A 12,587-nucleotide genomic window follows, 5' to 3' on the forward strand; every position below is an offset into this window, starting at 1 on the left:
TTCAGTCCGTTAATAACATACAGTTGTTATTTTAATGTCATTTATAGTATTCATTTAGTATATAATGCGTTGTTAGACATACAGTGCCAAGTTCAAGATTAACATTTCAACTGACAGTAGGGTAAAATTTAGAATGTATAATACACACTTGCGAGGGTAAATCATGTGGCACCCAGCGGGAGACAGTACTAGAACAGATGCATACGCAGTATTCGCGATTGTTCGGGAACATTCCTTTTTTATCATTTCCCATTGGACATCATTTTCGACAAAACAAAATTGTCGTTATAAATAGTGTTGGGGGTAAATATCCCGGTGGTAAATGTCTTAAGTGGTGAATGTCTTGGTTGTTAATGATTGGTGGTAATTAGCCAGGGGTAAGTGTCTGGTGATGCGATGATTGTCCAAGGGGTATTTGTCTGGGTGGTAACTGTCCTAGAACCGTCCACATATGTATACGTATTAGGAAAATTCGTTACATATGCATATTAGCAATTAGGTGATATAAAAATTATAAACTGACTTCGCGTATAATATATCATGGTACCAGGTCAATCTAGATATACATGCAAATCCATAGGTAGGAAATTTCGTTAAATATGCAATTCAGTAATTGGCTGAATTAAAAATGCTTAATGACTTTCAATAATGTTTCAACCTAGTATCTTAATGTCCATCACACGTTTCGTCAATTTTCATCTATTTAATCCAGATGTATCCCTAATAAGGAAAATTTATGAAATATGCAAATTAGATGGTGTAAAAATGCCAAATGACTTCTAATTCTAATAAAGGTTTAGTTTGGTATTTTCAATGGACAAAGCCATATTGGCTAGAGGTGTTCAAGAATAGTTGTTTGCCTTCGTATTTTAGGCAGCTATAATCGAAAAGGAAAGGCAAGCACAGTTGGGCATTGAAGGCCGTTCTTCACTTTGAATTTTGAACTTCCAATTTTTTACTCCACAAGTTCTGTCTTCGCAGGACTTTCAGAAACATCATTTGGTTAAAATACGTTTCCCTCTTTGTGTATTATTTTCCAGCGATAGCGTAAATGAGAGAACATGATATAAAATGGTCTTGGTTATCTTTGTAGTCAGTGTCCAACGCGTACTTCACGGCCTCTTCCATGTATTCTTCTCTGCAATCTTCTGGAAATCTTTCCAGCTGACCCATTGAGTTTGGGTAAAATTCTACAATACAAAATAAGGTTGCGTATTTTGAATTTGGTGTAAAATAATTTACGATCGTTGGGAGTTTAAACTTTAGCATACATTTCTGGCTTATCCTCTGTAAAAACTGTTATATAGTCATCCGTATATATGATGCCCAATCTCGCTCAGATCAACATTAGGGCGACATTTTCTATTTTTCTGTTTCTCATCTCCCGACCGACCGTAAATTTCAGCTTCGACATAGAAATAAAGAACTGTTTTATTTGCGCCGCCTCTGAGGTGATCATCCTAGCAACAGCACCACCATCATCAAATTGTGAGATTGCAGCGACTCAGACTGAAAGGACAGAGAGTACAGAACACTGAACTGAAAGACAAGAAATTTTAGTGACAGTGAATGGACAGAACATTAACCTGAAACAAATCCATTTTTGTACTTAAAATTGTAGAGACTAAATGGACAGAACATTGAGCTGAAACAAATACAGGTTTTTTTTGTGTTTTTTGGTACTTGATTTTTTTTATTTCGACCGCCTGCCCTGCCCGAGTATTCCTCTGGAGATGAGAAACAAAAAAATAAAAGGGTCAACCTTATTCGACAGGTCGTATTTAAGTGCATTTACAAACAAGTGCCTGACAGGTGAGAGTCATTTGTTTCTTCTGATCTCCACATTTATGTCAAAGTTATAAATCATACTAAAGGTAGAGCAGATATATTATGGCATTCAAAGAGGTGCAATAACCTGTATCATTTAAGGTAAGCAGATTAACAGGCCCAGAAAGAAATGGATAAATGACAATGACAACAGGGTGATGGTAGCGCGTCCAGCCTGATTGCGGTTCCCTGCTTGAGTGCAACAACATCAATATTCATTGACAGAAATTTGCCGCAAGCCAAGAGAAAGTTGTTTCCACATCCGGTTTAGATTACGTACGATTAAATTGTTACTTTCACATAAGAAAAATCACGGGCTTAATCTGCTACACTTTGTTATGAATAGATAATAAAAACAAATAAACAACTTATCCAAGTTTTCCCTTCAGTCATTGCTGTATTCATCATCTTCTTGGTAGCCGAGACGAAAATGTATAACTTATAAATCTTGCAAGTGCATGTTTTGGTCCACTAATATTACACTCTAATGGAATTTACGGTGACAAAATTGAGCCACGGTGTACACGATATTTTTTCTCTCAAAGCACTCGACAAAGTGCGTTAACGTCGAGGTGCTCATCGTATGTATGTATGTATGTATGTATGTATGTATGTATGTATGTATGTATGTATGTATGTATTTACTAGTATGTATATGTATGTATGTACTAGTATGTATGTATGTATGTATGTATGTATGTATGTATGTATGTATGATGTATGTATGTATGTATGTATGTATGTATGTATGTATGTATGTAGGCAGGCGGGAATGCACATTGGTTGGAAGGTAGGAAGGAAGGAAGGTAGGTAGGTAGGTAGGTAGGTACATGTAGGTAGGTAGGTAGGGTAGGTAGGTAGGTAGGTAGGTAGGTAGGTAGGTAGGTAGGTAGGTGGGGAGGAAGGAAGGAAGGTAGGTAGGTAGGTGGGAAGAAAGGTAGGTAGGTAGGTATGACTGTACGTGTCCCTGTGTGAGTCTGTGTCAATTTTTTCTTTCACCCCTAACTCACAAAGGTCATTAGCATAAACAATGAAATTTTATACCTCGTACGTTCAAGTAGGTTCTAGCTAGATCCGACTTGTTTCTGATGGATGAGAATAATAGACTGATTATCAACTCATTTGTATATTTGATGAATGTATGAAATCATATCATCTTTCTGGCTCGCGCTCAGCGTGCAGTCCACGTCCGATAGTACGATACACTGCAGTGTGCAGTACTATGTTGATGACATGATGGCTCGCTCCGTTGATAAAAATATTAAACAGAACTCAGTACGCTTGCAAACTCTACTTCTAAATGATGCTAGGTTGGTACATGGCATATTGTGTACTTCGAACCAGCCAGCAACGGGCAAACAACGCATCTGTCATCAACCTTGACCGGTAGAGTCTGCGAAAATGACTCCAGAGCGATTCAAAGTCTCTGCCGAAGGTCAGCTACATGTACGACCAACATGACGACTATGGACTTTCCGTTGATCTAATATCTCAGCTACCCAGTTCAGATGCACATGCTGTAATCGGTGACAATTTTCACCATTGGGTTTTCTCCTTGTCTGTGGTCTCGACCAGTTCCATACAAAGACCTTCCGGTACGTTTGTCAACTGTACCATTCAAGCACCCGATAAATGTTGAGTTTTCCCGTTCGTCAAAATACAATAGCGCTTCTCAAAAAGTCATCGAAAATTGAATTCATGAATTTAAACATTTGAATATAATTGTTGAACTCTGTTGATATTGTTTGCAATGGAATGTTGTACTAGTTCCGGCATACATGTATACTGATCATATCGGTCAGCTGTTACCCGGCAGTTCGCTTCAGCAGGCATTGATGTCGATGCATGAAAAATCCGTTTTCTTTATACCAGGTATTTCACGTGTTTCAAATGCAATGATATTGAAAGTTGATGTTTCAAGTTCGATATAGATGTAAGGGAAGCAATTTCTGTTCATTTCCTTCGACAATACATCGTTTTGTTTTTTGTTTTTATTTCAAAATCGAACCATGAGTGTACTACTCATTTTATTGTGTCTTGAACGTCCGTGTAAATGTATACAGTGTACAGATTCAGGGCCGATCATGCCAGACGATGCTCACAGGCTTCAAACTCAGTTTAAACTGCTTTTTTTATTCGTTTTGTATAGTAAAGACTCACTGGCATTGCCAAAACTATAAAACAATAGCGATAATGTACCCCACCCGGTCAATAATGTACCCAAGCAAACTTTGCACTCCATGATATACTCACCTGCGACTCGTACAAAATGTCGTGCAAAGTTTGCTTTCGGCCATTATGGACCGGGAGGGGGTATCGCTTAAATATTGGTTGGAGTGGCTCATATATCCGTCATTCATTTGCAAATTTAGTTAACCTTTGAATTGAGAAACTTATATGAAGGGTGTTATTCAGATGGAGTTTTTACACTTAGATTACTGAAGCCATATTTTTATTCCGTCTACAGGTATGTAATAGAGACACACAGGTGTGCAAACATTTGCAGCAGGAGATCATTGCCCCTACTTTGACCCCTTCCCCTCCCGTGACGTAATTCAAGTGGCCACCCACTCTCAGGCGTGATATCAATGTATTCAAACAATATATAATATTATTACACCTCACTCATTCAGCGTGCACTGCCATTGGTTAAACACGACTCACGTGACATGTAAAAGAACGTGATGATGCCCTCTGCGAATGTGATGATGCCCTCTGCGAACTTGATGATGCCCTCTGCATTTGATATTACATGGATGACGTCATTTTACTTACTGCGCATCCTCTCTGCGCAAAACAAATTGTCGTTCGCTTGTTGTACTTTGCAGTTGGCAACTTATGGCTGCGAAACGTCATGCAGAGCTGTCACCGGCACAGTTAGACGATATTTTGATGCAGGTAAACAGCAAACGAACAAAAATGGCAACAAGGAATGCAATTTCTGTGTTCAGCGACTATGCTAGCAACAAATTTGGATACGCCACCGAGGAGATCGGCAAACTTTAGCAGCAACCCTAGACTCGGCACTGACATTTTACGCTGAGGTCCGGACTCAGAAGGCGAACTGTACTCGAAGAAGTCTTTGTGTTTTTGTTTCTTTGCATGTTTGCTTGTTCGGTGTAATAAAAATAATAACACATGAGAGCTTGGGCAATATCACGATTTTTTGCGTTAAATGGCAAATATGCAGTCTGTTAAAATGTTACCTTTTGCTTCATCGTACTTCAAGGGTATTTTGATTGCGGTCTGCTTACAATCGATATCTTTAAAACCAATACCAGCCAGCATTTGCTTGTAGTCATCATCAGTCCCTTCGAAAGTGTAGTAGGCGTGCTCATATCCCTGCAAAATAAAAACATCATTTACGGCTCTATGTGCATTTTAAGTCCTATTAGCTGTATCGCTTTTGCAATTTACTTAAAGAATAATACGACAAAGTTTTCGGAGAGATGTTTTGGATTTCCGATATTATGTGTATAACCCTATTATTATACACCTCCCTCCATTAATCGTCCGTATAAACTAATTCTATGGTAAATTTTGAGGGCTGCGGCACGCGCAATATGAGTGGAACTCGCGCGATTACTGCTCCGTAGTACATGTAGTACAAGTCCCTTGCGTTGGCACGAAGTCAAATAATTTTCAGTGCAGTACAAGCAAACTTCGCGGAATGTTTTCAATGTAATTAGTTTTTTAAATAAAAAGTTTGTTTACATCCGATAATCGCTAGGTCAAAGGTCAAACAGGCGCGTCGCGCGTCTCCCGTATTCGGGACTCCGCGTACTATACAAAATACGGAAAGTTATTAGACGGTCAAACTCCCATAGGTTACGGCAGTAGGTGTATAATAATTCGCCATATTTTGTTTGAAAATGTCACTATATCAAATCTTGTTGACAGATTTGCTCGATTTCATCATAGACAAGTGCTCCATTCCGTCTGATTTAATTTTGGCACTAAAGCGCATGTTTTCGATGGGCTTTCGAGAGGGCTCATAGACCAAGAGTTGTATAGAATTACAGTCAAAGCAACTTTCATGTTTTTGACATTCGCATCCGAATTATACAACCTAACGACACTGACAGTTAGAATATTGCATCATCTGCAACAGATATGGTTAACCATACAATAATAAACACCTATTCCCCGAGGCCGTAGGCCGAGGGGTATGGCGTTGTGTTTCTGGTAACACACGGCCACGAGGGGTAATAGGCGAGCGTTATAGCCCGAATAAAGACCAGGCTATAGGTGTTTCATAACACACCACATGCTCATGTTGTAAATGTAATATAGTTTTAATGTATATTTGCACCGCAACTATCCATTGTGACAAGTTTACTGGGCGATGTTTCCGCAGCGGTTCAGTTGTACCACTTTCTTTCAAAAATATTCTAAGCATACCTAGCGACATCCTTAGCTGCACCTTATCTTTTCCGTCGATGACCTGTTCAAGTTCCTACTCTGTTGGAATATTGGAAATGTTGGAATATCTGTTTTACAGAATGTGTCGTCACCTATCCCGGACGCACTTCACGTTCTAGTCACCCGCCATTGTTACAAAGCTGCAGACGACACTACGGTCACGTGACCGGGCACTTTTCCAAATTTGGTCAGAACCATTTCCCTAGGGAAATAGCTTTTCAAAAAACACCCTCTGACGTCACTTTTGTCGACCGGCGGGGACTAGACGTATCTATTTTCTCGTCACGTGACGTATTCTGTCCAATCGCGACACCGAATGAGCATGTGGCGTGTTATAACATGAAATAAAAATTCCACGAAAGGGCAGTAAATGGATAATGCATGAACTTTCATTACACTCAAAGACAAGAATTTAATTAATTTGATGAAAATTAACATCGTTTCAAATTCTCGAGGACCTTATATGCTGAAAAACAAGAAATCAGAAAAGTGATCAGTATGGGTGTAGGATTTCGTTCTATATATATGGGTAATAATAAGCAATTTCGCATCAACTACATGCAAGGTTAAACAATGGAAACTATATGAATAGGTATGATACTCATCCTTTAGATAGTTGAAACTCCAGCAACCTATTTTGGAATCAATTTATCTTCTTTAGGGGCATTTCAATTTATAATTTTAAACTTAGATTTTCGCCCTCCCAAACCTTCAGGGTTTTCGGTCAAAGCTGAGTTTTGTTCGTCGTCCCCCCCCCCCCCCCCGTTTTCTAAAGTATCCATCCTACATAAGGGGCCATCAATCATTGTCGTGAAAGCTACAGAAACGATATTGATCAGATTCTTTTACATCAAAATCCTTGTCTCTGATCTGATAGTCAAACAGGCAAAAATATGATACCAGACAGGTAGTGCAGGACTATGTACAAGTCTGATGAACTAATGAATAATGTCTCGTGTAATTACAAAACGTTACAAAGTGAAAAAAGAGGACGACCGTTTATGTTATACTTTAGCGACATCAATCAAAAATACAATTGGTATCATACACACAATCACCATATGATATATACGACCAAAATAAGGCTTCGATAAAGTGACCATACACATCCTTAACTATGTAGGGTAACTTCGCAAAACTCAGAATGAACCAGGGGGCTTTCTTCCGCACGAACTTTACATCGACACATACGTCTATTTCTTCTTTATTATTATTACCTCAGAATAAATTTGATAATGTCAGTTCTTTTTCAACCCAATGCACTGTTCATCTCCTACCGCAGCCCTGCAATATTGTTACATTAACAACATCCGCAGAAATATCGAGTATTGAGACAGTCCAAGGAAACAGTTTGCAGTTGGTCAACGGTCGTCACATCGAATGATGTTATCAAATTTGCGCTTATGGCAAACTTTGAAAACCGGAGAAATCACCTAGAAAATCAACTCCAGCCGAATTTTCAAATGTTGACGCTACATTCAACGGTTTAATTTAGCAATTATCCTGCGCAGACCCATTAAAATATTCATTCAACGCCTCATGGTGCAAAATCTCATGGGAATGATCAGCGCCATCACCGTCAGAGCGAACACAACTATAATTAATATTCGTGGCAATTTTACGAGATTTAAAAATTAAAATCGCCAAAGTACAATGAGTAATTCCGGGGAACTTATTTATAATTCATTTTCACAGGCGTGAATTAATTGCACAATATAATTTGATATCAAATGTGATGCATTAGTTCATGTATGTAGGAATAAGTATTAATGACGCATGGTAAGAGTCCTATATACATCAACATAAAAGACTTTACATGCATTCTTTATTACAAATTATCAGTAATTATTTACGCTACGTCGTCAAGTAAATAAAAATAATGTTCTCAGCATAGTCCCTCTATCACGCTGAGACCTATAGTACTGACAGAATCACGACTACTTATGATTGTGAGTAATATCATGATAAAACAAAAATCATATTTCTTGCAATTGCTTTTGGCAATCTCCTTGTGACAAAAATTACTTGGAGGAAACCTGACCCCCTCCACCCTTGTATGCTTGTCATAGGCGATAAGGATTATTTTGTCAAGCAGATCTAAAGAAAAATAAGCCCCAGCGTCCTATTCTTTAGGCACCTATCTTTGCATTTCACTTCCTCTTAATGCAATTTACATACCCCTTTCGATAGGTTATAATCCCTTCACAAAATGGTTCTGCGGACTTTTTCATTAAATGCATTAAATATATGTAGGAATTTCACTTCCCATCACTTTTATTGATAATATGCTGAAAGCTTCCCTATAAATTGTTGTAAATTTGCAAATTTAGCTAGATCATTGATTTTGAATGTTACTTTAATACTCTTTGCAAAGTTTGGCAAACGTCCGGCTGCATGGTTCCAGGTGTGATACAATTACATAATGCAATTTTAAAATCGGTCGATCTCTTTTTAGCTGTCTATCCAGGCTGTGTGATATTTAGTCCAACGATATTTTGACTGTAAGGTAGAATGCTCCTCGGAACACGGGCTCTCGAGATTTTACATTTTGTTTCTATACTACCACTTGCATGGGCTAGTTTGGAAGCTCTTTGAGAAGACAAAATATTCATCTTCTTATATTTGTTAAAATAGGACATTTTCTTATTTTAAGAGAGTTAGGACATGATGGCGGCCCCTTTGAATTTCAAATATTGGGATGTTTGGGGCAAAGAAAACATGTAGTTACACACAAGGCGTTACCTTCATAAATGTTTCCCACTTTGGACTTGTGTAGCAGTTGAGAAGTTGAGTGGTGTTGATTATGTGCGGGTTTTGATGTGCCATATTCATGAAACACTGACCACCTGGCTTCAAACTCTGGTATATACCTTCCAAGGCAGTCTTGAAATCCTTCATCCAGTGCAAGGTACAGTGTGCGACGACTTTGTCGAACGAATTTCTGTACTCTTCATATGTTGACAGCTTTGTAGCATCGCCGACTTTGTAGGTTATGTTCTCAGCTTTGGAGATTTCCTTGGCTTCTTCGATCATCTCAGGGGAGTTGTCAACGGCTGATTCGTGACAAAATCCAAATATACAGAGAATTTTCCAAAATATGCAACAATGTTCTATTTATCAGAGTGAATATCACCAAAACTCCATTCATCAGATATTTTAAAAAAGGGTTCCCAATCATTCACAATCTACTATCTAAAATTGTTTATCAGACGTCCACTGTAAATCAAGTGTGGCTCCCACTGTTCTATTCGAACCATTCTGTTGCCTCACGCATGGTTTCGTTTTCTCTTTTGTTTAGGGTAAGGAAGAGTATGGCAGATTGCAGCTTGTTCTTTGTATCAATTGCATGATCTTAATAGCATTTTAATTATAAACCATACTGAAACTCCAATTATTGTATTCAACCTTACGATCACACCTGTACAATAATTTATGTTTATTTTCTTGGTGACAAGCGAAAGGGACAGAAGCTGCAGAAAAAATATTTTTGACCAAAAATAACAAACAATAGTCTAAAAAATAGAAATTGTATATACATCTCGTAAAAAAGTGTTCTGACTGAATTTTCCTTTCTTTAACCTCATTCCAATATTTTCGACGCCAACATTTTTAGTTTCATAAATTCACACCCCAACTTTAGGATGCACCTGCAGCTCAAATACTGAGTAATTAGTTCGTAAGTTTTCGATGTGGACGGTTATAGAAATTAAAAATGTACGACCGTACGAACATACCCACACACATACATACCCCACATACATATATGCATACCCCACATACATACATACATACATACATACATACATACATACATACATACATACATACATACATACATACATACAGACAGACAGACAGACAGACAGACAGACAGACAGACAGACAGACAGACAGACAGACAGACAGACACACAGAGAGACAAAAACACACCTAAGATCATCCGAAAAATACAGAAAAACAGAATAACTTGGTTAGCTGATATTTTAAATCAAAAAAGATCACTCGTCTGCTTTAAATATTTGGCATAAAAGTAAACGTGTAATTTATATGTCAAGAAAATTGTTTACTGTAAAGTACAAACGTAGGCAGATGAGCGTTAAAATTTGCTAGTCTCATTCCTAGTTGCTGAAGCATAACGACCAATGTTTACGTCGAGAAAGCAAATCCATTGAAAAGGGCCATTTGTTTGTTTACTTTGTTAACTTTCTTATTGCCAATTCCCTTTGGGAAAATCCTAAACTGTTAATGTTTATCTTGCATATCTTGACGTTTACCGTAACATATCCAAGCTGATATTTTTTCTGTGAACATTACAACGTGGTATAATCTGGGCATGTGTAGAAGATAATGCGATCGTACGGTGTGACATGTATCTGTATTTGTTATCTACAGCAAATCCGTGCAGTCCTTTGGATCCTTGCACGGGGTCTCAAACTATTCCAATCCCATGCATAGGTATGTACTCAGAAAGTCTACTACTCAAGTGTTTGAATATTCATTTCCGTGAGATCTTAAAAAAACTGATAAAAAAATATCGTAGGACATGAAGTTTGAGAAAAATATACATTTTGTGGTATAACTCAAAAATAGATACAATAGGACAGTCTTTAGCCGTTTCTTTTAAGATGTCATTTGTCATCAGTAAATAATTACATGCCCCATACTATGGGTCATAATGTCCCACTCTATTTCAGGTTCGTCTATTGTGATATGACAAATATCGATTATTGTTTTTACACTAATACATAACATATTATGAGGTTATTACGAAAATACCGCAAAGGATGCACGAGGACATTGACGCAGCGGAGGGCGATGCGCGGCGCCAATGTCCTCGTGCATCCTTTGCAGTATTTTCGTAATAACCTTATTATTATACATCTTACATTCCTGACTGGGGCATCAAATTGTCAGAGTAGTGACCGTTTTCGTGCAATGTCAACAATTTTTCTTCCGATTTTATCGCGCCAGTGTGGAACGCTATCTCGGACGCGCTTCTGCAAGTTTTGGAGTGTGTGCACTACACACGTACGTACGTACAGAGCGCGCGCGAGACTTGTTCTGGCACTCGTCCAAAGGGTCCCTTGAAACCGTTCTAAAATGAACGCGCAGATACAGCCGCAGGAAATGGGGCGCCTTGAAACCGTACGTGTTACGGAACGGGCGTTCCGTACGGCTTTTTTAGCGCACGCAAAATTCTATTGTTCTCGATGGTAGATGTATAATATTTATGAATATTCATAATTTATTAGAGGTTTAGGACTGACTCTTACCCTTTACTTTTCCAACACGCTTCGATAAAAGTAATGCTAAAGTGCCCGGCCCACAGCCAACGTCTAGCAAAACATCTTTCTGATTCAATGGCATTGCTTGGGAGATGTCTTCCACGTACCGCAGATTAAGTTTATACGACACGGGAGAATATGTCTTGACCCGACTGAAATTCATCGTGTTTATTGCGTACCACTGGTATCTTGTATCTCAATCGTTACTGAGGAATATAAGAAAGAAAGAAAGAAAGAAAATGAATGAGTGGTATATGATTTAATACACCTATAGCTATCATTAGCGGTCAACTCTTATTCATTACCATTCATTTATCTATTGATTACTTCCCGAGTCTGTATAAAAACGCTAGAACTACGCTCACAATGCACTTTGCTCTTATTAGCGGTCAACTTCTTTTCACCACTGTATATAATATATATATATATATATATATATATATATATATATATATATATATAATCCCATGATATTTTTCTCTTTTTGACGTCATCGAGTGTTTTGTGTTGTGGGTCCGCGAAAAATGCGAGTATACGATGACGTCAACCAAAGAAAAATACTATTTGGATTATATATTTATCACATGAACAGTCGTCTTGTTTTCTTTTGACGTAGATTGATCAAAATTATTGTGACATATTGCATGAATTTCGCCGCAATTTGTGTTTTACTTACGCGAATTACTTTCATTTAATGAGTAAAGCGGCCCGTCACCCAGGAGATACTTTGATTCATAAATCCCATCAAGCTGAAATTTTGATACATCGAATGGTATCTCCACCAACCAGTCGTACGGATTTGGTCACGTGAACGTGTCAATCATCGTCTGGCGCTGTACCAATGCCAAGGCAAGTCGGGTATCGACGGATGGTCATAGTATTCAGAGTTAATTAGAATATTTACAAATAGATTTGTGAAGTAAATGCAACGACACGATCGAAACAGCAATTCTTAATCTCAGAGATGCCGTGACTTTTGAAAATATTACACAAGCTTACGACCTTGGCGAGCGCGAAAGATTTCCGTTCGATGATACACAGAGTGTACCTCAT

General features: G+C 38.2%; 1 protein-coding gene across 1 annotated transcript; it reads right to left on the bottom strand.

Moving 5' to 3' along the window:
• Positions 1 to 1,029: 1,029 nt before the first annotated feature.
• Positions 1,030 to 11,697, bottom strand: LOC139128423 (juvenile hormone acid O-methyltransferase-like). The gene is made up of 4 exons (XM_070694193.1): positions 11,523 to 11,697; positions 8,992 to 9,302; positions 5,034 to 5,169; positions 1,030 to 1,190 (listed from the first exon to the last, which is right to left on the bottom strand). Exons 1-4 carry the CDS (start codon positions 11,695 to 11,697, stop codon positions 1,030 to 1,032), a joined length of 783 nt encoding a protein of 260 aa, XP_070550294.1.
• Positions 11,698 to 12,587: the final 890 nt, after the last annotated feature.

Source organism: Ptychodera flava, unplaced genomic scaffold (genome assembly GCF_041260155.1).
Source record: "Ptychodera flava strain L36383 unplaced genomic scaffold, AS_Pfla_20210202 Scaffold_53__1_contigs__length_892398_pilon, whole genome shotgun sequence".
Classification (NCBI taxonomy): Eukaryota; Metazoa; Hemichordata; class Enteropneusta; family Ptychoderidae; genus Ptychodera; species Ptychodera flava.